General features: G+C 29.3%; 2 protein-coding genes and 1 long non-coding RNA gene across 8 annotated transcripts in view; all 3 read left to right on the forward strand.

Moving 5' to 3' along the window:
* Positions 1 to 3,190: 3,190 nt before the first annotated feature.
* Positions 3,191 to 6,006, forward strand: LOC123305961 (hemolymph lipopolysaccharide-binding protein-like). The gene is made up of 4 exons (XM_044887804.1): positions 3,191 to 3,361; positions 4,579 to 4,864; positions 4,937 to 5,106; positions 5,953 to 6,006. Exons 1-3 carry the CDS (start codon positions 3,212 to 3,214, stop codon positions 5,089 to 5,091), a joined length of 591 nt encoding a protein of 196 aa, XP_044743739.1. The 5' UTR covers positions 3,191 to 3,211; the 3' UTR covers positions 5,092 to 5,106; positions 5,953 to 6,006.
* Positions 6,007 to 6,342: 336 nt separating this feature from the next.
* LOC123306006 lies at positions 6,343 to 7,642 on the forward strand. The gene is made up of 4 exons (XR_006536880.1): positions 6,343 to 6,483; positions 6,837 to 6,993; positions 7,054 to 7,288; positions 7,504 to 7,642. It is a non-coding gene; the product is annotated as an uncharacterized LOC123306006 (long non-coding RNA).
* A 495-nt stretch (positions 7,643 to 8,137) lies between these two features.
* LOC123299532 (histone deacetylase 4) overlaps positions 8,138 to 27,109 on the forward strand; it is an 86,934-nt gene continuing 67,962 nt past the window's right edge. For 4 of the 6 annotated variants that reach the window (XM_044881768.1, XM_044881804.1, XM_044881769.1 and 1 more), the window contains exons 1-2: positions 8,138 to 8,154; positions 25,582 to 25,761. In XM_044881768.1, the coding sequence (XP_044737703.1) occupies positions 25,660 to 25,761 (102 nt within the window). In that variant the 5' untranslated portion in view covers positions 8,138 to 8,154; positions 25,582 to 25,659. The remainder of the gene's footprint in view (positions 8,155 to 25,581; positions 25,762 to 27,109) is intronic. The other 2 variants (XM_044881795.1, XM_044881777.1) reach the window with 2 other exon arrangements.

Below are 27,109 nucleotides of genomic sequence, written 5' to 3' on the forward strand. Positions count from 1 at the left end.
ACGCCACTGATTTCTTGAAAATGAAAGAATATTTTACGTTATAGTATTTGCATTAAATTATGAAGGATCCTTAGTTCATATTGTGTGTCAAATTTTCATATTTCCTAGATAGCCGTTTCGACTATTCACAAAAATTTCATTTTTTCCAAAATTTCAACACCCTGTAACTAGAAAGACAGATATCCCGGCTAAAATATAATGAGAAATTTTTATCATTTTAACGTTATCTAAGAAATGCTGAAGTCCAGCTATTATGATTTGGCAAACTTTCTGGTACTTCACTGTAAAGAATTTCTGAAAGTTATGTCTCTTGCTGAATATAAGTTTAATAATATGTTATAACTATACAGATTACTATCTGAATATTATTTGTTCTATTTTTTTGAGAAAAAAAAGATAATGGACAAATTCAAAGGGGATATTGAAGTAGAATGAATGGTACTATCTGATTTCTGAATGCATAAATTTTATTGTGAATGAAAATTTGTCTCTGGGGAAAACTTAAATACGAATTTAGGGGATAAGGTTTTTTTTCTAAATGCGAGTCGAATTTCTTGTAACATGACGTTTAATCACGAGCTCATATTTGCACGAAAACAACCTTTTGCAAAAGTTTTCTGGGTTAAATTATTGTTAACTAGTTTTATTTATTGTATTCATATTTTTATATAGGCAACTGGCATATCTTTCTTGATAAACTAATGCCTATGAAATAATGTATTTGTGGAATACAAAACTCTCTTTGTCTGTTACGAAGATGTTTCTTACCAAAGCATAAATTTTGGGTTTTCAGTTGTGGATAAAGAAAACATTGTTCTCTTATTATAATTCATGTCTCATAGATACTCATATTTTTTTAGAAACAAAAAACGTAACAATATACACAGTACAAAATTAAAATATCGAACTAAATTGAACAGTGTACCTACTTTCAACACGTCCTATGTTTTTGTCATAGTTGGCGTCTATATATTGATTCAGGTTTAGAAAATTTTTGTTTAATTAAGCGCTGGTTATTTTTGTTTGATTTAGTTTTTCTTTGTTATTGAAAATATTAAAATTATTATTGAAAATAAAATGATTGACTCATATCGGAGCTCGCGCACAATCATTCAGAAAACTAAATAATTAAAATGCCTAGACAGTATCAATATTCATAACAAATTATAATAAAAAAATTAAATCTTTCTTTTAAGTTACATAACTAAAATTATGTTGTTTGAAGAAATCCCAACTTTTGGTAAAAGCATCGTCCATATCAAAGTTTCAATCCATTGTTCGGGAAAATTAATATGATATGATCGTTAGATGGACGAATTTTTATCTGTAGGTATGTGCAATTAACCAGATGAGATCATTTATATTTTTATGCAAAGCCAGCAAGATCAAGACCAACACTTAAAAATTCTCTTAAAAGAATTGCCACACTTAAATAAAATTTTACAAAATGGTTGCTCTGAAATCGTCTCTCCGTCTTTTATTGTTGGATTGTGTCATGGTACTTTTTTTTACCGTGCAGTTCTACACAAATTAGACAGTTTTGCTTCAGATTTGTACATTCCTAATTTGTTTTTGTGTAGTCCTCAAAATTGATGTTGAGCATTTTTGGCATTGCTATATTTTTTAATTTATTCATAGGTTTCCAAGCCTACCCTACGCAAAAGCGCTGCCCACTAATGCAAGTCCCGAGGATAAAATTATGTATTTTGCTATGATGTTTTGCACTAACACTTTCTTAAAATGGTTTAGAAAAAGCACTGCTATCACCATTTAATTAAAACTATCTACGAACTACCCGCTTTGTTGGGCAATATTCCCACTTTCACCCCTCTCCCACTGTCACTTGCGAAGGGGTTACAGTTTTCTAATGTATATACAAGTCATGCTCTTATATTTAATATCTCAATCGGGTATTTTTGAAAATATTCGATTATACATCTCCACTTTCTCACTCTACATTTGCACCCCCCCCCCCCGAAGGTTAAAAATAGATAAAAACAATCTTTGAAGCTGGTTGCATGTCTTGTCAATATTTGAGCATAATCGATGCACTATTTTTTAAGTTTTTGAAGCACATCCTTTTCAACCCTATTTACAACCCCTTACTCTATTATACTATGCAGGGAAATATTCACGGGGGTTGTTAAATGTTTTCTTTGGTGAAATAGTATACTAGATTCTAGAACTCTTGACAAATTGATTATAAGAATGGTTCATTTACCTAAGTAATATTTTCTGAGACTCTTGCAAGAATATTGTATGCAAGACCAAGAAGAAGACTCTGATCATGAGTATAAAGCAAAACCAAGACGCAAAATACTAGATCTGAGCCCCGGTTGTTGGTCTTGCTCAACTGTAACTGCTTTGAGCTATGTAAAAAGACAAAATGTTATAATTTTAGTTTTATGTTGATGTAATTTATTATGAATAATGTCCAAAAAAGTATATATTTCTAAAACAATGACTTGTTTACTTCATGTTGAAACACTTGAAGAAATACATATAGATAGGTAAATATTGGAAAACTTCAAGAAATAAAAAAAAAACAAGTGAAAACAAACAATTGACTAAGTTAATTGTTGAAATACCATGTGTGACAGTGTTGATGACCCAATCGTTTGTTTTTTTACATCTTGTGAGATATCATCCACTCTTAGATAGCCACACCTACTTTGTACCTAATTTGCGCCCACGCGGGTTAACAGTGATGTTTACAAAAAATGCTTCATACAAAAGTTGTTTATTTTTTTATAAGAAACATTTTTTACATTTAAATTTTTGTTCTATCTCTAACGGTTTACAAGATGGGTCCTACGGACCCAAGACCCAATTGGCCTACGTCACTCAATGCTCATTTACGAACTCGCCCTCACTTTTTATTACTGATCACGCTATAAAAATTTCAACTTGATATATCTTTTAGTTTTTGATTTATCGTGTTGACAGACAGACGGACAGACAACAGAAAAAGGACTAATTAGGTGATTTTATGAACACCTATATAAAAATTTTGTTCGTATCATCAATATTTTCAAGCGTTACAAACTTGGGACTAAACTTAATATACCTTGTATATATATTTTATATACCTGGTATAAAAATATAATTAATTATTCCAAATAATATCATTTTCAAACGTATTTAAAGGTGATCGAAGGAAGCGAAAAGTTGATTATTTCTTTAACCAGCTTTTTATCAAACTCATGCAATAATGTTTTTCATTAAAGTTTTTGTTATCTTAACTGTAACTGTTTTACATGGGAATGTCATAGCTAATGATACTGACAGTGACACTGACACCATCAGTGACACTGAGGATGGTTTAGCTAATGGCACAGATTTAAAAAATGATTTTAACGCGGTAAGTTTAATAATTTATTTAATCTTAAAAATTTTTTATAGAAAAAATTAAACTTAGTGAGAAAAGATAGTGAGCCTTATTCTCTAACTCAGATGAGTTGATAGTTAATACTTTTTCCAAAAAAATTTTGCAACCGTGAATAGTTCTTAAAGCTGGTTCGAGTTTATTTCAATTTTCAAAGTTTCATTCGGAGAACCAAATTGCGACCTCCCTCGTTGTGTGTCTTTTCAAAAACGAATTTTTTACGGCATATTTTCCATTCGGTACCACTTTCGGAAATTCTGCAATTTAAATCTTCCAAATGACCATAATTTTGATATTTTCCTACTTTAAGAAAGAGTTCATAAATTCAATTTTTTTTCGAAAATATATTCCTGTCCTAAATCAATCAAACTTTGATATTTTTATAAATTAGACCAGAGTTTACAGTGGGGCAAAGAAGACTTATATCAGGCTTCAGTCTACTGTGTATGTTTATTTTTGTAAAATGTTCCTGCTTACATTATTTGCCCTAAAATAACCGTCTTACGCTGCTAGTAGTACGAACCTGTAAGAAAATAGAAGTGTATAGTTAGTAAGTGCAAGACACTGTGGAAGATCTTTCGCAAAAACGGCAGCTTAAAAGCTTATCTGTCGATTGGTTAGAAAACGATTTGCGGTTTAACCGAGGGTGAAAGAAACAGCGGTTCTATCGATTTTCCTTTTTAAACGCATAAATTATTTATAAATCTTAACTCCATGACTTTGAGCGTTAACAGGGCGTAAAAAAAACTCCTATAAAACTGGTTACCTAATTTTCTACAGAAATATCACAAATCGAATTTAAATAACCAGACGGACATTTTAAAGAATTATATTGAATCCAGTTTTTGACACTGTTTTTTCTTGACAAATACTTTGTCGGGAAATGCCAACAATATTCAATAGACACAAGCACAATGCTTTAAAATTTTATAGCTTTTCGAAGTTTATATCTGTTATACCAATAAAACTATCATTTCAAATTTATTGTAGGTAGGTAGATTAATATTATCACAGATTAGATCGGGTTTAATTATGATCTCTTTATTTGATTTCTGACTTGGCTATTTCAAAGGCGAACACTTTAAAAACTATAAAACAAAACTGAAAATTATATAGTAGCATTCCCATGAGGGGCGGGGAGCGGGAGGTATATTGTGGTGGGTTTTTCTATTAAAAAACTGCTCTCTTTACAGACACTGTTGGACTTGGCATCTGCATCTGGTAATGGTTTATTCAGATTCGGTGATAGTTATTATGATTTTCACACAGATCCAGAATTATGGGACGATGCAAGGAAAATTTGTGACGCCGAAGGAGGTTATTTAGCAATACTTAATTCAGAATTAGAGGCATCCATTTTAGCTGCTGTATTTAACACACATCCATCTTCAAGTCTAGCTGGTTATATTCTTGATAAAGACGTTGCTTTTGTCGGATTCACTGATTATTATAAGGTTTCTGAGTATGTGACAATTCACGGTACGATTTCTTAAGCTTGAAAGACTTTTAATAACTTAAAGAAAACTTATTTAAAAAAAAATTTTTAATTAGGTCAAAATATAGAAAAAGTGGGGTATAATAAATGGAGGCAAGGCGAACCTGATGGTCCTGGAGTTCAAAGGTGTGGAGTTGTAGACCGTAATGGATTTATATGTAATGCTTACTGTACTTATCCTTTAGCCTTTATCTGCGAAATACCAGTGTAGTACCTAATGCTAGTGGTAAGTAGATGATGGAATTTCGAAACATTTTTTCAAAAGTGTATCGGTCCTATCGAGTAGGTACCTGCGTAAATGAACTTTGTGAAAAATTTCAGAAATAGAGAAATTTCCATAAAGTTGAGTCCGATCATCTTTCGGACAGTGAAAATTCGATTCTAGAACATCCCACATTCTATCCCAGGATTATAATATACTTTTTTCATGATCCCCATATTTCATAGTCCGAGAGATGCACGGGCGTAAATGTTTTGGAAATTTTTCTGTAATTGCAAATTTTTTTTGTGCGAGATGACTGATGAGAAATTGTATTATTATATTATAAGATATCTGACGTTTTACACCAAGATTCGATGTCGTAATCCTAATCAAAGCTGATATTTAGCCCCCAAAAATTTAATTTATCCCGAGGAGGCTTCTTCACGAAACATAAACAGATAGATAACAAAGAAGCAGGATTTATCTGCCACTTTGCACCAAATTTTTCTCAACTATCTTCAATCAGTGGGTCAAATCATGAATTTCATGTAGATGGGTGAACCACATTTGGTGCCAAATGGTGGACAAATCTATAACTTCCTATCTGCCCATGTTTCACAATGTCATATTTCGTTATATCGAAAACACCTCGTCGAAATTATTTCAATTTTGGCGATTTATACTTTATGATACGTGTCTTTACTCTTAATTAGGGTTATGGGTTCGAATCTGGAAGCAAAACATCTGATTGAACGAAATTTTTGACTGCTATTAAAACCTCGACTCAGTCATCTCGCTTGGCTTTTTCCCGTATTTCTTCCGAATTAATGGTTATATTAAATACCAAAAAAGTAAACATTTTCTTTTTAGGTTTTGCTGTAAATATCGCATGGAAGTGAAGTACGGCCTTCATTTGAAACCAATCAAAAAATTAAATTATGTTTTCTTTTTTTATAAACTGAATATAATAAACCAAAATTGCATAATATATTTTGTTATTTTATTTCTAACACATTAATTGATCCATTTATGCACCTTTCCCACTGTCCATATTTCAGACGTTTGATAAAGGTAAGCTTTGTAGGTAATAAAGAAAATGAAGGTGTTGGTCTTCTGACCATCTCGACCTACGGGCAACAACAGTTTTATATATGGCACTGGTCCCTTTTTATTCAATATCCCTGGGAAATAATAATCCTAGTAACGGCAAACGTAAAAGCCTTGGAAACCATGATTTATCCATCATAAATATACAAAATATTATTTTTTGAAGTTTTACGTTCGGGTGGGATAAGTTAAAAGAGAAATTTTAGTAAAAAAAATTTATTTTCGAGGGAAATTTTAATATATCGAAATCATCAATAATCCTTTTTTGCACTTTTACGTATTTTCATAAAAGATGTAAGTACTATCTTAATACAATAATTTTAAATAAGTTTTTGAATGATTTCAAATGGAATAACATGATGATTGATTCCACAAAAAAGGTGAGAGTCCAAAACAAAGCAGTTACTCAAATATTAGATTATTAACGATTTTTGTCTAACCTTGTTAGTGTATCAAACTTTGCTCGGGACTCCAATGAATAATAGATATATATATAATTTATTTAAAAAACAGTAACAGGTTGGGCAAATAGAAAACACTTTTAAAGTTTCTAGTCCTTATTAGATGATATTACATGATTCATTTGATGATGAATTCGTTTGATGTTGAATTTACAACGTAATTTTACTATCAAAAAAATTTTGTAGAAAATAAAATGCTACCCCCTTGGCTACCACCCAGCAAGTCAGGAAAACTACCAGAATGCGAGAAAAATATATTAGCCTTAAAGTCGTGGTGTTACAAAGAGATACCTAGAAGAATAACGCGAATAGTACCCAGAACAACAAAAAGAAATGGATTTTGGTATAATTTTGCAATCTTTAATTTCTCTAAATATAAATAAGTTATGCTGTTCTATTTTAGTTATTGTACATGTGAGTGTATTCGTCCAAGTCCATCACCTCAATACATAGTTAATCGTGAACGTTGGTGGTTTGCTCTTCATTATCCCTATCATTGTCCAAGAAAAATGGCCAGAGGTTGTCATTGTTGAAATTTGCCATCATTATTGTTAAAAATCTACATCATATTTTAAATACATGCATGTTGATTGGTACTGATACCTAGTAGTGATATATTGAACTACATTATAATATCGGTAAGGCAGAGCTCTTATCAATAATAGAGAAAACAAAAATATTTAAAATTTGATTATCACAAAATTGCAAAAAATTTTATTTCACTTTATTTATAATTGAAAAAATATCCTACAATAACAATTCTTTTATATAATTTTTTCGTCTTTTAAAAAATGTAATAACCTATAAAATTTGTAAACATTACACAAGTAAAAAATAAATTTTCTTGTTTTAGTTAATTAAAACACTTGTTTTAACCAATAAATTTGAAAAGATAATCAAATATTATTTACCACACCTCATACTGTCCTTGACTTGGGTTTGTTGTGCGTTGATTACATACATACATAATCTAAAAATATTTTTATCAACCCTGTATAATAATTCTAAAAATAAACTGCCTGTATTATTTTTATATCAATCAATAAAATCTTTGACTACCTGCAGAATTAGTTGTTATGGCTCATGGCCTAGGTAAGTAACAAAGCAGCATGTACAACAAGAAGAGAACAAACCATTTCAGATACATTCCTATAACACGACGCACGTTCTGTGAAAAATCCATATAAAATCATAAATAAAATTAAATAAAATATTAAATAATTTATAATATTTATTCAAAAATTTTGAATTAAAAAACTTTTATTGTGTTTATTAGTGTGAATGTAGGAACAAGTGTATTTGGTCATCCCTTGGTATGTCGCATTTGCAATTGGTTTTATTAAATGCAAATGTTTTTGTGATGGTGCTGCCATTTCTGTCATGAATAATATTTTAGAATCTTTAAAAATATTTTATATATCAATTTTAATATAATTTTAAGTGTTGTGCAATTTTCTTTAAAAATATTTTTTTATTAAAAATTTTAGTGATATATTAAGTCGTGGTAAGTTTTTATTAATTTATTATTTCATTGAGCTATGTACATTTTTTTCTAAATCGACCTCAGTAGTTTCTTAGAAATTTAACTATACACAGTAATGTTAAGGTCTTATTTTTGTTTATAGCAATGACTAATTTGTTTATTGTGTTTTTATAAATGATTGGAAAATGGAAATTTACTAAATAGTAATCTAACATTTTTAGTGTGTTTTTTTTCATAGTAGAAATTTGAGTAATTTAATAAAAAAAAAAAACGGACTGTTCCAATTTTATACGTTTTCTGGGTACTTATTTTTATTGAAATTATGGACCGTGCTATTTTTCAATGACTCGGGTTTATCGTTAAATAAATCAATCAAATTTTTTTTGTTTCACTCGAGTATTATGCAGTAAATTGCACGTGTAAGATTTATTATTGCACTAGTCACGCGTTTTTTTTTTGTGTTTACTCGACCCCTGATTGCAGTTATTTAGTTATGTATTTCATGTAAACAGGTGATTTATATTTAATGTAGTGTTTTGGAGAGGGGTTTTATTGGCTTTAAATATAATTTTTTGGAAAATTATTTCTCCTTGAAATTGTGTTATTTCTCTCAAGGTTATTTCATTTACGATTATTGAATTTCTAGGAAATGTTTTCAGTCGTTAAATTCGAATGTTATGAACGAAATTGAATCGATAAAAACAATTGAATGTTTGTGTTGGTGTAATGACGTTATTTGAGATTAAAAAATAATTTTTTTTTAGTTTAATCACAAAAAAGCTCATTGATAGCGAGAGAAGTGGATTGATTTGACTCTCCCCACTTTGAGATAAATATTTATTTGAAATATTTTATTGAAATCAGTGTTTATTTAATAAGATGATATATCACGATTTATTTGGAATAAATTAATAATTGTCATTCTAAACGTGATTGGTAACAAACTATTATATTTTTTATTTATAATTTGATCTAAATATTTTGCAAATATTTAGAACAAGATTTGGTTTAAATTTGTTTGATAGTATTCCGTACCAAAAACTTTGACAAAACATTCGGGCTTATTATTGAATTGTATTTTAGACCCTGGAATCGGCAAACGATAAGCAGAGTTGCAAGTGAAGTAAATTAGTAAGATTTGTTCTCCTAATCGAAAGTAAATAAGCGCCAGGCCTATAAAAAATATTGACATAAGATGCAAATGTTCAAATAAGATTGAGTATTTTTACCATAAAAAACAGAAATATTTTCTTTCAATTCATGGTACACTTTTTCGTAGATTCACCAGACGATACTCGTCTGAATGTTGCCATACTCTGGTGTTACCTTTGACTCGGGTACTAAAAACCGCTTTTTTAGTGAAGTCGGGCAAGGATGCGAGGACAGGCGAGACACCATAAATAACACCTTCACATTCTAGTTTCTCGCCCGACTTCGTACTACTTCGCGAGAGTGTGGATGAGGCTTTACGATGTAATATCCATGTAGCATAAATGTCATTCTTTTTGTTTTTTTTATTCACGATACATTTTAATATATTAATACCTATGCCTAGATTAAACCTACAAAGCATAAAATATTTTCTTGACATATTGAAATTACTGTTATTTATATTTACAAAACAAGTAGTGACGTCATGTTTATATAGATAACGAGTGTGTCAACGGGAAAATTAAAAAATATTGTTACTAAATTATCAAATTTTTACGGTTTATTAATTATTTTTGTAAATCTCGATACTATGTTACCAGCAGTTTGCGGAAAACCGAAGGTATCGAAGGGAAAAGAAAGGAGTAGTATTATAAATATAAAGGTTGTTCAATAAAATGCTGCCACTTATGGTAGTACAAAATTTTTAATTTTCTATCGTTGCAGACTATTACTACCAACTATGTCTTCCAAAGCTAGTTGTGTGACCAAATTTAGCTTTCACCAGCGACCCCTTTTTAATTTAAACTATTATAGATTATTGTTATAAAAGTATGAATCGATTTCATTAATTTGGAAGAATTTCCCAATTGGAAAACCGATTTTTTTCGTCGTTTTTATGGCTGCGCATTTGTATAATACCTTCAAATTGAGATAGGAAGTTGAACATTTTTTGTTAACTTTATGTCATTAAAAACGCACGAGTTAGACCATTCTAAGTGTTATTACTATAACATTACATGTGATGAGCACACTTAGAATAGTGACTTTTTATATTTATTAGCCTTAAAATGATGATGATCCGATAATGATGGTAGAAATTATTAGAAAGAAATTTCATCTCGGTATCTCTAAGAGATATAAAGCGCATCACAGCGCATTAATTCTATTGTTATGAATTAATGCGCTGTCAAATTTATACAGAGTTTACATCAAAATCATATTGTTGCTTATATTATTTGAGAAATAGCAATTGTAAAAATTACAAATATTTAAAAAAAAAAACCCTTTTACCCCTTTGAAAAAATCGAAAAACGCGCAAAATAAATTTTTGTTTTGGAATTTGATGAAACTCGATGGATGGGGTAATTTTGGTCCAAAAAGTGTAAAAATTAGATTAATTTAATGATTGGATGTAGAGTTTCTGAGATATCGCAATATTTGGATCGATTTTGGTCTGTATCTCAAAAACTATCGACCATTCATCAAATGCATCCGATTTTTGTACTTTTTGAGTCAAAATTACCTTATATACTGAGTTTTATCGAAATTGGAGATTAATAAAATTCCTCGATTTTTTGTAATTGTTTTTAAGGGTAATTTGATAAAATCGAGAAAATCGCAAAAAAAATTTTGTTTTTGAATTTGATGAAACTCAGTGGATGGGATAATTTTGATCCAAAAAATATAAAAATCAGGTTAATTTAATGATTGGACCTATAGATAGTTACAATGTATCATGGGCAATAGCGAGTATCATGGGCAAAACTTCATTTTCAAAAAGTTAGAGTTCCCCACCAAAAAATTAAAATCCATAAAATTGTGAACAAAAGGGCTATAACGTGATAGTCTTTGTTTGTAAAGGAGAAATTGCTCAGCAAAGCGGGCGGATATCTGCTAGTGAGTTTATAAACCAAACCATCTTTATTTGTTGACCTTCGATACAATGTATCTATATTTTCGAGGAAAATATGACTAAAAACTATATTTCGAAACCATGAACATTTTCTTGGAAGTATTTACAATTTATATAAATTGATAATCATTTGTAATTTTTGGGGCAAACATAAAATAACATCCGGTCATTTTACCATGAATTTTTTTATAAACACAAAAGATTCTAAAATTATAGATAACGATGTAAACTAATTATTATTGTGTTTTCCATTAAATAATACACTAAATTTCCTTTATCAAATAGATCGCACTAAATCAAGTGAATTTAGGTTATCTTGATTTGTTTCTATTATGGAAATGCTAAGAAAAATGGTTATTTTCTAAGAAAAAAACTAAATAAATCTTTACTCTAGAAAATTTGTTCATTTTTCTAAGAAAAAGTTTGCGTCAATATTTACACTAAATAATTCGGCCATAAGGTCATTGAAACATTTGGTCATCTTTTTCGAGTGTTAATGCATACCATATATTCTAATTTTAACTTTATATACATAAATGAATCCTTATTTCTCCTGGTCACGCTAAACTTGAGAACGGTTGGGCAAAGCTTGCTAATTCTTTTTTATTGTGTTTATTATTGCCTGGATAAGGAAATTTTCTCTCTATGAAAGAAAAAATTTAGGAAGTTGAGCGGAACATTAGAGAAAATATTAAAGATAATATAAGAGAAAACATTAAATGCAATAAATGGTGGAAACGCATATAAATAATGCATTATATTACATTACTATATACTCATGTATTTATTTGCGCTCCCACCATATTTATCTGGAATTGTGAACAGATATTTGAATAGTATTGAGTCATTTTTTATTATTAAGCATGTATTGTGAATAGGTATCTATTAGAGGTAATGCGAGCGCCAAAGACTGAAGGCTTGTCCAAAAGATAGTAGTAAAATTTGTGTTTAGCGGTCGGGCTAAGCAGGGGGTGGACTTGTGAGCGGGCTTAACGGACTTAGCGGACGGGTTAAGCATATTATAGTTATTCATGAATTAGAACTGTTAGTTAATTCAGATTGATAATCGCTGATCAATAGTTACTATTAAATAAATTGTAGGTGAAACGAAGCTCACCGGGTGATCGATCTATTAATATTATAAATGCTAAAGTAACTTTGTCTGTATATTTGCTTGCTAGTTTTCGCGCCCAAATCGTTGAACCAATTTTGATGAATTCGGGTATAGAGATTGATTAGATGGGACTTTGGTGTTGGCACTTTGTCCAATACATACCTTGTCAGTTTATCTGTCTTAGCATTCAATGCGCATGTCAATGTAAATGCCTCTCGATCACTTTTGAACTAGTTTGTGTTGTTATCCTGTAAAAATTTCAATAATAAAAATGATACTAAAATAAAAATGAGACTACATTGGTGAAACCAAAGAGGTTTAAATAATATAAGATGGAAAAGTACATATAATTAGTAATGATTGCGTGCTTTTAAAATGAACACAAAATAATACAATATATAAACTTATAAAAAATAATAAAAACGAAAAGTGTAATATTTAAATTAGTGGTGATTTCCTACGCTACGCCGAGACAACATTTTAGTGTCAAAGTTCAAATTGTTACGTACAAGTTTTAATATACATTACAATCACATATGATGTGCATTATACATAAAATGTGTACCAAATAAGTTTTAAACGCAAATGCGATAATGATTGTTGTATATTTTTATAAGTGCAACACAGAGAGCGACGGTAGCCTTGAGAAGAAGTTGGGGGCCAAGTCCGAACACATCCCGTTAGCTCTATAAGACTACATAAACATTTTGATTACTTTTATCAAATTGTCAATTGAAAATCATGGTAGTAGTACTTGATGAAGACTTTCTAAGAAAACTATTTCGAACATGATACGTTCATAAGTGATTAACGATGATCAACCTATTGATTTTGAGGGACTGTTTACAGAAGCGCACCTTATTTGACTCCAGAAAATTATTTGTTACTTAATACAGGCAACGGAACCTTAAGTTTATGAATTTACGATACAAACTTGGCCGATTTAAGAAAAAGTTCATAGATTTTTTCGTAATATTATTCTTAACTGAACTTGCTTATCGAAAATCCTTAAGTGTAATATTTATTTGGACAACATTATAAAATATTTCAAAAAACTCTTTTAAGATATATAAAATAATAATTGTCGCGTCTCTATACATTACAAACATATATAATACATACATTCATATTCATATCATATAAGGGCTTTCTATTAAGAGTGTCCGAATTTAAAACTGTAAGAACTACGCTGCTCATTTGCGAACTCGAACCTCACTATTACGTCCTGAGCACGCTATATTTACAAACACATTTAGATGATTTTATGAACACCTATACCAAAATTTTGTTCAAAATCATTAAGCATTTACAAACTTGGGAATGAACTTAGTGTACCTTGATATATTTCATATATACATGGTATAAAAAGTGGACTACTAAAGTTGGGGACAAAATTTGAAAAACGTCAGTTTAAGCAAATTTTATTGAATGTTTTTGTGGAACGAGTGAGACATCTGTTAGCAATTTTTAGTTATATACTGCATATGAAAAAGCTCGAGATCTCCTCTGAATTTTAGAAAATAATGACTGAAAAAAAGCCAAAGGTGAGAAATTTCCCTTGTGAAATCGAATGGTGCCCTTGTATTTGAACTTAATCTTGACTATGAAGGTCATTTCAAGGTCAAATGGAATTTTTTGTACATGAGATCGTATAATCTTAACCCTCGAGAATCGACCTTGAAGGGATCTTCATAAATTAAGGCCATCACTCAAATTCAAGGCCACTATTAGATTGCACGAGCAAAATCCTTCAACTTTCGTATAAGTATTTTTTTTCACTCATTATTTTCTAAAATTCAAGGGATCTCGAACGTTTTTACAGCATGTTTCTATAATATCTTATATATTATTACTCTAGGAAGTTTTTTTCTGTCCTACCCTTATCTTCCTTATTGATTTATCAAATTCCATGATTCACACCTCATTTTCAAGCTTATTATGTTTAGGTTTGACGAAAAATATACTCACGGTCTAAAAATGTACTGCTAAGGAAAGAACACGCTAAACAAATAATTTGATCGATAAAATGTCATAAATTTAATACTCTAGAAGTCTAGACATATAAAATGAAAAACATTATTAGGCAAACATATTAGTTTTTACAGATGCTCTCCTAATACTCTTAACATATAATTACTATTTGTAAATAGATATTCCAAAGAATTTTTGATTTTTTTTTTACCACTTTTCTACGAAATTTGTTGTTTATTGTTTTTAGCCACGGATAGAGGGTAGCCACGGGTTACGGTAATTACGAGAGCCTAATTCCTCACGGGTCGAGCTAGTACTTATATATTATATCTCGTGAAATTGTTTTGATTTTGATTTGAAATTTGAAGAGAGTATTGTTATGGTATTAAGGAAGATAGTAGGCCAGGAAATAATTTTTGTTCATCACTAAGTATAAAAAATACTTTAATTCAAATTTAAGGTTAGGACACTCGTAATGGAAAACTCTACACATAATATTTTATATTATTACAAACACTAAAATGAACTCACTATATCAGCGGAGTAAAAAAAAATGATTATTTCATTTATTCTTTATCTGCGTGTTTGTATGTATGTATGTTTTTGTGTATATTGTATATTATTCATATCTGTTACCCCACTAATCCCCTTCTGCCGTCTGAATACATTCATCTGTCGCGTATCGCCTCGTAAAGTTATTTGTCTGTTGCATATCTTATTATCATTAATAAAATATATTATTTCATAGTAAAAACAAAAAAATACAAAAATATTTTTATATTTAGCATACCGTACCAAAATGGTCATGTTATCAAATGATATGTGTCGCGAAATCGAAATGGAAAATGTTTTACAGTTAAAGATTAACAAGCGACAGTACATTGTAGGTGATTATAAATAAGTATCCTTTACAAAAATTTTGTATAAACATTGACCAAAAAAAGCCCACTTCCGAAAAAAGTTTTGGGTTGAATTCATTGGGTCTTCGAAAACATGTTTCGGACAGAAGATATTGGTATATTTATGAAAAATATTTTTATCCTCAATAATGCTTCAAAATTACTCGAGTTTAAGTTTGAACTATTTCAAGGACAATTTCGAGGCCAAGGTAACGAACTTTTATAATTATAAATATCTCGCTTAACAATCAAACGAAATATTTTTTTTTTTAACTTTATTTTAATTTCATGAAAATTTTAAGAAGGATTTTTGCCCAAACCACCTTAAAACGAATATTTACATAGAGTAGAATATTTAATTACTCTATACGAGCAGTTTTACTCTAGATAGGTATTTTACTCTAAACACAAAATATATATTATTGAGATAGCTTAGGCAAAAAGCAGTCGGAAATGTAAGCTTTAGTTTATTTATAACTGTATGACGTCATTACCACGGAGTAATTAATTATCATTATTCGAGCATATTAAAAAAAAGGATGATGTATCCTTTAAATTACCAAAGCAAAAATTACCCTGCAACTCCCACTTTTTCGATTTTAATAATTTCTGCTAATAGGTTTATTAAAAAAATAATTTCTACCTGCTAATAGGTTTATTTTAAAAGAAATTAGATTTCTTCGAGCCGGATTTGAACCAGCGACATATGGTTGGCCCAGTCCCATATGTACTAGACATGATAGATATGTTTTCGTAGTAACCTTTTTCTATATGTAAAGCAAACGTAAAGATATGTTATTTTAGTTTATATACTCGCTTTATTTACACGATTATATATTCCAACTAAGCCCAATTTTATTTTCCATCAATAAAATGCATGACTTTAAAGTAAAATTAATCTCTTTCATAGAAATAATGATTTGTTTATTTAACTTCAGTGATTTTGTATCATATTTTAAATTCAATCCCATTCTATTATAAATACAAATATTTAGCTGTACTTGTTCAAATCGTTAGGCAATTGTTTGAAAGTATTTTTACTTATTTCAATATGAAATGGCCAACTTCGGGATGAGGTTGTCATTATTTTAATTTTTTTCAGTGTGTGCTATTTTCCCACTTGACAGACAGTTATTTTTTATAATTTATTTTGTTCGTAAAATATCAAAAAATTTGTTCGCGAGTTATGTAAAATCACATTTATATTATGCGTGAACAATTTATACTTCTAATTCTAATACAAAATGCTCATCATGTGTATGCTGCTATGCTTTTGTAAATACGCAAAAATATTTTGTTGGAATATTGACCTAAATTTCTCCTCTCCTTTGATTTTAAGTCTGTAGTAATAAATAAGTTATTGTTGATTTGTTTATATGGAAAATTTTTATAGTTTATAATGTTTTTTTATTGAACAAGAAATTTTGATGTAATCTTTTGAATGTTTGTAAACAATTTGTTTTCGTGAAAAATAAAAATAAGGCTGTTATAACACGGAAGCTTCAAAAAAGAACAAATTTTCTTTTTGGGTCGGTCACAATTGATACCCACCAAATTAATTTGTAAACATTTCATCCTAAAATATCGCATACATTTATGGTTATAACAGAAATCTTTTGATTAAAAGTAAAATATTTCAATATACTGGAGAGGGAAATCGGGGAAATCTAGGAAATATTCCAAATGTCTTGGAAACTAACACAAAAATAAAATGTTCTGACATCAGATTCTCCGGGTTGCTTAAATAGTTAATTTAGAACCTAAAAGGTAAGAGATGGAATAACACTTTGAATTAGATGGAATTAGAAATTTTGATCCTCATAACAAAAATGACATTTCTTATTCAAAACATTTTTTCTAAAATCGTTAGCTTTGGGACGAAATGCGACTTAAAAATATTTCATTATTGCATTTAATCGAAAGAAATACGTTAGCTTTAGAAAAAAAGTTTAGACAATAGTTATCATGGACAATAAAGGACATTTATAAGAATATTTTTCAAGATCATTTGAAGATTAAGGTCAAATGACCTTGAAAATACACGTTTGATACGTGGTAATAACTGGAAAATTTACGTGATATATTTGGGACTATTATTTTAAGGAAATTAATATCTTTTCAGTAGTATTATAAGATATTAAAAACAAGTGAAAACAAACAATTGACTGAATTAATTGTTGAAATACCATGCATAGTCAGTTTTGATTTTTTTATCACATAACACATACATACATGTGACACATACATAACTGATATTCAAGTATAGTACATACTATAAAATTTCCGCCTAATTGGGGCCTTCCCGGGTAAACAATGATGGTTACGAAAAAATGTTTCAATCAAAAGTTGTTTATTATGTTATAAGGAACATTTTTTACATTTTAACTTTTGTTCTATCTCTAACGGTTTACAAGATGGGTCCTACGGACCCAAGACCCAATTGACCTATGATGCTCATTTACGAACTCGACCTCACTTTTTACGTCCTGAGTACGCTGAAAAAAAATTCAGTTCGATATCTTTTTTCGTTTTTGAGTTATCGTGCCCACAGACGGACGGACGGACGGATAACCGGAAATGGACTAATTAAGTGATTCTATGAACACCTATACCAAAATTTTGTGCGTAGCATCAATATTTTTAAGCGTTACAAACTTGGGACTAAACTTAGTATACCTTGCATATTACATATATGCATGTTATAAAAAAATATATATAGTTACTTCATTATGCCGATGACTAAAATTATTCCGATTTAACCTGTGCATCATTGCATTTGTCAATTCCCATGAGGTTTCTATATTATTAAATTTTTGAATAAAATTTTTTTTCCGAGAACTTACATACATTTTTTAATTATATTCGCTCAGTGCTCAGACTGGGTTACTTATATCTGTTTCATTAGATCATGTTCATTAAATCAGAAAAGAATATTGTCATCGAATTGTTGTAAAATAGATTGAAATTTAGCCCGAAAATGGATCGGAACTCTGTTTTGCCATTCGCATCAATTGTTAGAATTCCTCCAAAAACATTTTTACGATTACTTTCAGTCCAGTTTAATTCGAATAAACAATATAACGGCTTCATAATTGTGGTTACATAATTTTTACATATTTTAGGACGAATCTATCAAGCATAAGAATTCTCTTAATTTTTTAATCGTTATATTTCGAAAAAACTTGAATGAATTTTATCTTATTTAGACTAGAAATGTTTTTTGGAGGGATTATAACACTTGATTGGAAAGGTATCCAGATTATAGCCGACTAATTTTTGGGGTAAATAGCAATATTAATTATTGAAAATTATTAATTGGACATAAAATGATAATAGATTTTTAAGAATTAGGGACAACAAAAATGATTCATAATAACGTATTCTTTAAGTAATTTGTTTATTTATAATTTCGAAAATTCTACAGTTAAAAAAAGGTCATGAAGGCCACACTGGTTTAAACCACTTTTATAAAATTGTCATCTTGGTGTAACTTTTTATTGAATAATTAGACGAACCCACATACAAATTTTATTTACAAAATAAAATTGATATTAAAAATCTTTGTCATGTTTCTTTATCAACGTTCTTAAAGTGTTTTATCTGTTTTTGCGTAAATTTTATTTTAATGTCATTCGGGTTAATGTAAAATCATTTTTTATGCTCAATAATTAAATAATATGTTTTTTGGATGTGAAAAATATGATGATTTTGTTCAAACATGATGATTTTGAGAAATGTCTATTTATCTGATATTTTAACTTTGACGACTTGGACGTTATTAATAGTTTTTTTTGGTCCATCTATTCGTTGTGTGCGTAGTCATGGTAGGGGCAATAAAATCGATACCAGCGCTTCCAAGGAAAAACGTTACAACATCCTTTATTTTGCGTTAAAGGTGGCTGTTATGACCAATTTGCAGTTCTTTACATGTTAATAATAAAAAATGTCAAATTAAAATTATTGAAAAACACTAATTAATTAAACTTAATGCATTAAAAATTGTGAAAATAAGAAATCAAATTGCACAAATATTATTTTTCAAATGTAAATTGTCATAATTATTTATTTAAATTTGTGAGACGATAATATTAAATTTTCAATGTAAGTCATAAATGCAATCCATACAATTCTATAATTAAAGTAGTGTATCGTTACCACAGAAATCTCCAATAAAACAAACTAACTTGGGAATAAAATACTTAAAAAACTCAAAGAACCAGTTCATTCTACGGCTAGATTGATAGGTTATGAGAAGTCGTTGAAAATCTTTCCAAAATACACGGCTTGATGTAGGATTTCGGTACATAATATAAAAAATACTCTACCAATTTTCAAGTGTAAAACTTTAATAGTGTTTTTTTTTTGGGCCAAAATTGCTCTAGTTACCGAGTTTTATTAAATTCGGAATCGACATATACTCTGCCATTTTTTGTTAAGAAAATTGCAATAAAATGGGGACATTTTTTTAAAATTTTGATAAAACTAATAAGAAATTTTGTCTCGAAAAATACAAATATCGTGTTTATTTAATGATTGAATGTATAGTTTCTTAGACATTGTCTAAAATCCTGTATAGAGCGATTTTTCGGATCGGTTATAACCATTTTTTTAGAAAAAATTTGTTCAGTAGTCAAATGAACTGAATTTTGATATGTTTTGGCTCTTGATTAATCTAGAAAATCTTTAAACAAAAAACTTTTGCATAAATAAGTCATTAATTTAAAAAAAAAAGACATGCTTCAATGTCGTCCTTGCTCAATTTTTACGGCCTAAGGATATCGTTCACAAAATTTTTTGATTTATTGCAAAGTAAATGGGTCAAAAAAATGTATATACGTTACCTTTATACTTACAAATCTAAAATTTCTCCCTTTTCTTCTTAAATTATTTTAAATAAATTCCAAATTATTGCCTACAAAGATCTAAAAATAAAAGCATCTAAATAAATACATCGAAACAGAGAATAGAATAATAAAAAAAAGATGGTTAAAGTAAAAATAAAAACAAATGTTTGTAATAATAATCCAGTTTTATAGAATAATTTTGTTGGACATTCCACCTTGATGAATACAAATTAGTTTATTAGCAAATAAGCAGAGTTAGTTTAGTTTGTTGTTTTTGTTTGTTTGTTTGTTCTTTTATATAAATATTATTATATGTTGTCATTGGGTTTGTTTATGCTTTCTTTATTCACGGGTGGTATGTAGTGTTCCTTACAACGAATGTGCCGTTATATATGTCGCAGATGGATTGCCGAATCAGTTGTTTTCTATAATCGTTAGTTATTTAACAAAACAGTTAAGCGGTTTTTCATAATTACTGAACTTTAACACGCAAAATTGCATGAACGTTTTCCATCATAAATGCAGCTGGTCAACAATAGGGTATTCTACTATATTTGAAAAAGTACTTCAAAATGTTGATTTTGCTAATAAAAAGTCACAAAAAATTTATTTCGGAAAAATACACACGCTTTCTTGCTAAAAACCTAAATTAAATTTTAAACCTTTTTAAAACTATCAAAAACGCGAGCATCCAATTTGGTGACGTAATATCGGTATCATTATACGAAATAACACAGACAAGTTTGACAGATATATTCATAGACAACTAATTATAATAAATATAAATATTTATTATCTATGGATATATTATACCCATCTGTCTACACTGAAGTAACTGATGGTCTATGGTTTATACCGATATGGCATCACACCAGGACTTGTTCGCGTTTTAGGTTACGTGATATGCAGTTTAAAAATTACGATTTTTAATGTTAGTTAAAGAAAAATGTGCTTTTATGACTCGAAGTCAGAATATTTAAGTATATTTTTACATATATTTTAAGTACTTAGGGTACTTTCATAATTTATTTTTCACTACCGAAAGTACCCTATTAGAGGCTACGTAAAACATTCAAATTTATGTGTAGTTAAGGTAGAGGCTATGAATAATAGGTTGCGGGTTCGAATCTAGGCAGCGGCAGGGTGAACAATTATACTAAATGGGGGCGGCAGAACTAATTAGAAACATTGTCGTCGCTTGGATAAAAACAAAGTAACCGACTCCACCCACATCAAAATAAATTGTAATTGTGAATATGGATTTAGTTAAAATAAATAACGATTAACAAATAATGATGTGTTCGGACTCTGTTATAGGTGTATATGCCAGAGAAACGGAGGTTAAATCCCATTATTATAATTATAAATTTACAATATTTTGGATAGTTTTTTAATAATAGAAGGATTGGAATCCTATCATTATAAAAATTAAACTACACGTACCTATAATGTAAAAGTTAAAACGTACCTATAAATAATACACAAAAAACCTACATTTTTATACGTTATAATTAAAACAATATATGTAATAAATAAATAAAAAATTAAATATGTATGGGATAGTATAAAAAAAATTTTCAAACTTGAACCAAAACTATTAATTCATTGTAAAATTCTAGGAATTGTTTTCAATTAAATTTGAATACCTGAACAATTCATGGAAATATGCTCGTGTTCTTAATATACTCCATGCCACATCGTTTTAGAACATTTGCGAAAATATGGGAAATGGGGAGGAAGAACAACATACAGCTTAAGTGGCCATGGAAATTTTTTATCAGTATGAAATACGTTGTAAATTAGTTTGTTCTTGGTTCTGTAAAAAAACAATTTTAAAATTATGATAGGTGACATTCGAGCCTAAAAATTTCTTATGAAAAAGATTTGTTGGTTAATTTATTTCTTCATCCCTCTGGCTCAGTTGGCTGCAGCGTGACCAACTCCTTACGCGATATTCTTAGGGTAGCGAGTTCGTTTCCCGCCGTCACAAAGGTGGTAAAACACATAACAGCGAAAAAGGGTTAAACACACAAGAGTATCACAATGAGTGCTATGGCATAAGTGTGTCCCTCGTAGACAGCAAATGTAATCTTACCTAACCTATTTCTTCAAGGCATTATTTAGATGTTATGATGAAAATTTTAGATTAATAATTGGTAATATGCTCATTCAAACGACTGAAGACAATCCACTACGCGCGAAGTTTGATTGACCGAGCCTGACAAACGTACATACACGTTTTAGTTTTCTATGTCCTTCAGAACATGCTTGAATTTTATCTTTATTCTGAATTATTCTACAAAGAGTAGATTTTGGCAAAATAAATTCGACACAGACTTCATCGCGTGTTTTCCCATTTTCATAAACGGATATTAACTTCAGTTTTTCACGTAATGATAACGATTTGAGGCTGATTTTCGGAATTTTCAAATAAACAACCGTATGATAGCTAAGCAAAATTAAAGCTGAAGGTCATTGAGGCTCAAAATAAGTTAAGTGCGGAATTAGCGGGGGGAATAAGTAAGTAAACAAACAAAACGATGGTGTCTCAGCTCTTATTACAGAGTTTAATGCACATAAAATTCACTCGCTGTCTTAATTATAGAGGAAACTATGAAAATCGAAAGCAGGAATCCCATATATAGACGTTTGCCTCGCCCCACTAACAGAGGTAATTTATTACCAAAGTGTTGGGACCTGAACATGAGTTCCAGTTTCGGGGTTTCTCACTTTTCCAGATCCCACTTAATCAAGTTTCACTGTAAATATATTTTTTAACACCCAATTGGCCTATTGCTGTCCATCTTTTTGAATGAACCGCCGTTTGACCTATTTTCTCTTATTATATCAATTAACTAAAGATACATTGGTATTAGGCTCTAACAAAATTTTCAAGACATTAATAGCAAAAATTAGAATTATTATACCATTTCAAGATTGGTTATTTATCTTAAAATAAACTGCAGTAAAGTCTCGATGATCCTGGAATAAAAACCAGGAAATTGTGGATTGCTGCAAATGCATACTTGCATATATGTATGTAAAGAGCGGAGTAGAAAGGGCGAGCAAAAAGTCTTATTACTGAGACTCTATTGTATCTGATTGTATCACGAAAAAAGATTTACAATACGGTCAGTTCAAGTATACTCAATTTTCCCACTCTTACCCAACTTTTTTTACCTAACAAATGTGATAATGGGTATAGTTTTAATACAGTGTGTTCAATAAGAGGTAGTAAGATGAGGTCTAAATAATACAAGCGATGTCATAAATTGTTAATGTATTATTAATATTAAATAAAAGAAAACTTAACATTATTTAATGTTTGCTAATTATTTTATAATCTCTTACCTGACGCGACGGCGCCGCTAATTACCTCTACTTACAACAAACAGGATATAGGGAAATCCTAATACAATAGATTTTCCTTATATTATTTTACAGGAAAATGTATTTTATTTAAATATGATAAATAAACAAAAAAATTTTTAATTATCCTTAGTTTATTTAATTAAATTTTATAGTTCAGACACTTAAAATGTCCAACTCTATGTATGGTATCTGCATCCTGGTATTTAAATCCCGAAGGGACAAGGATTTGCACGTAGTTATATAACAGTTCGGGTATCCTTAGTACACATTGTACAGTGTTTAAATATGGTGGTGGCCGGCCAATGTACGTTTTTCATCATATAAGTTCAGATACTTTTAAAATACAACAACACAACATATAAATAATAAAACAGCATTGAAATTTAAAATTAGAATAATAATAAAAACTATTTTCAACCTTGGAATTTTTTTTTATTATCAATGTAGTAAGTAAAATTGTGGATATTATTAATGGAAAAATGTAAAAGTGTTTTTGTGAATAATTTTTTAATAAATAAAGAAATAATCAATCGTATAAACACATTTTCATATTATAGTTTTTTAAAAACTATATATGCTAAAATTATAAATATACTAATAAAATTATTTCAAAAAAATTTGTTGTTTTTAACCAATAAGGTTAATAACCCCCAATGTAAAATTCTCTTGAATGGTATTTTTAAACAGATTTATAAAAATTCCCACAGTTTTGAGAAATGTACAGTAAACATCGTTGAAAATGTTTTCAATATGCATAAGATGAAAGACTTAATATTGAGGCTATCCAGGTATAAATATTTCTTCTTCGACGCACAAACAGAGCTAGTAAATAACTCATGACTAAACTCTCGGATATTCAGGTCGGATGTTCGAAGTTCTGTAAAGAAAAACATAAAAACGCATTAAGAACAAGACATCGGCTATGTTTTTCCGTTTGGTACCTTGTGAAAAAAGCCTCGTGATGTAACTACCACATGTATGATGTTAGTCGAAAATTTTGACTATAATGTATATGTTTGTAAAACAATTCGCAGTATCATTTTCCAAGAATAAATGGTATTGCAATAGATTTGTGTTCAATCAAAACTTGATTGTACTGCTAATGGGTTGGTGCTTCTCTGCATTTTTACAGAGGTATTATATTCCACCTTGGATCATATTCCAACAATATCGTAAATTTTCCAACGGTATCGTAAATGTTGCAATTTATGTGACATACCATTCTTTGATAATGAAAAACCCAAAAAGTCCAATGCAGTTTGACGACTGAGTTTTCGATATACTGTCGAAAATCTCTCCAAAATCAAGATTTCATAAAAAATTTAGGGCGATACTATAGAAAATATTAGACAAAAACATTTCATAGGGGGAAATATTGTGGAGGGGAAATAGGCAATGTCGCGACTGTTTGAATGAAAATATATATAAACTGTCATTTAACATAAAGTAAAATGGGCTATATTTTATTTTCAAAAAAATTAAGGTTCCGCACTAAATTTAAAAACCATTAAATAGTGAAACCGACACTTTTGAGTTCACTACTTAACCAATTTTAAAAATTATTTATCCTATTTTTGTGTGTTTTTATCTTTTTAATAACGGGTCAAGACCCGTTTTCTTGGTAACAAAAAATTCGTCATAAATTAAGGTATTATTAAGTTGTTTTTGAACAAAGTCTGTAAAAAAGTTTTTAGGATATAAGTTTAAATGTTTAAGCTTTAGTAAACTGGTACATTTATCCCATACCAAATATTTTAAATTTGATAGTGAATATCTTTTTTCATTAACGGGCAAAAAATTTTAATTTAGCAATTCTCAAAGAGACGGTTATTCTTAAAATCTACTCAAAAATTTATTTCATTCTGTAAAAAATGGATTTTGCGAACATTCTACTAAAAATATTGTTATTTATAAGTAATATTTTTGGAAAAAATTTGTAATTAACGAAAAGGTAAGGAAAAGATCGTAAAAATTAGCTATAAATATCGCTGCCCTTGAAAGGCTGATGGCATATTCAACCAATCGCCCTCAGAAAATTTTCCGCCACAATAATTTTCCAATCAAGTAAATTTCATTACAATTTTTGTTATATTTTTTAAAGTTAATTTATAATTTTAATTGTAATTTTGCCTGAAGATATTGTTTGTTTGTTAATACTAATAAGTATTTTCTTGATTGTTGCAGGTACCTCAATTTATTAAAATAAAAACAAACAAAAAATCTTTCCTCTATGAAAATAAAAAATTTGTTTGAACGAACATTATGTCTGATGAAAGTAAAGTGAATAACACCCAAAGTGTTGTGCACATTGAGTCTGACGTAACAAGTGCTAGGGAACAAGTATTGGAACAACAAATTTTACAAGTAAGTAGCTTAATGATTGATTGATGATTTTTATTTATAATTATGTTACATACAGGACAACCTTATTCAGTTCCCAAATTATTTGTATATTCCAATTTACATTTTAGTCCAATAAGGTTTTTCCAGCTACTCGGTTTTCAGAAGAGCCGGTTTTCATAAATGTTTTCTTCAGAATATTTCAATATCTCTAACTAAGGTTATTTTTTATACGCAGAAAAAATAAAGCACACTCTGCCAAAGAGACGATAGGTAAAAAATTTGTGAAAAAATAGCGATTTTTCGACCTTTTTTCTTATTTATAAAAATTAGGATTAGTTTAAGAGAAATCAAAATGAAAATGAAAATGTTTATCTGAAACGATGTTTAATCCAAAACAATTCATTGACATCATTATACTTCCCTCTTTGAAAATTACACTTTGCCCTTAATAGTCCTGTTGCGAGTGTATTTTGTCAATTCTCTTTAATTAAGATTACTCGGAAACTTATTTATCTTTATAGTTTACGCCATTGCATCATAAATAAACATCAGTTGTATAATCGAAAGACTTTGACGTTTAAAATTGTATATAAAAAACACTCCGGTTTTTCTGAAATTTTTTTATGGCAACACTAATCTCTGCGGAGTAACGTCGCATCCGCATAAACTTGGGATATCGCAGTATTTACGAACAAGGTGGTAATCATTAAATGTCATTGTTGATATCGTTGAAAAATTATGCAAAAACAGTTAATTCTCTTAATTGTAACACTGTCTTGTGTTAATAATAAGCAAATAAGAAGAGGTTTAACTGTGAATGTATAAAACTGCAGGTGTACAATTCATAATAGAAAATAAGTTCAGACTAAAGCCAATAACTTTGACGTTTTTTATTTCTTATATATTTTGTTGTTTTTTTCTTCATAATTATTAGTCATAAGAATACAATGCATTCATAGACGAATAATAATAATATTGACTAGTCAACAAAGGTATCGTATATGCATGCATTGTGCTAGAGCAACAGGTTCTGTATAGGGAGTTGAGTATGCAAAATATGAGGAATGAAATCTGCTGAATAATTTATTTTCAGAAGACACCCATATTGGCAGATTAAAAATTGACACAGTCACCTCTTACTGCTTTTAAGGAAGTTGAAAGTTGGACTGTTTACAATGTCTTGCGTTCAGCCTGATTATTTCTTACAAAATTTTTGTTACGCGAGTCAAAAGTTCCCAAAGAGATTTTTATCAAAATTGAGCCGTTTACGAGATTCCATACAAAAATTAAAAAAAAAATTTTCTTACTTATTCGAACTAGTAAAGAATGAAAATGAAACTGCTGGTTAAAATTTATCCGATTATTATTG

Source organism: Chrysoperla carnea, chromosome 1 (genome assembly GCF_905475395.1).
Source record: "Chrysoperla carnea chromosome 1, inChrCarn1.1, whole genome shotgun sequence".
Lineage (NCBI taxonomy): Eukaryota > Metazoa > Arthropoda > Insecta > Neuroptera > Chrysopidae > Chrysoperla > Chrysoperla carnea.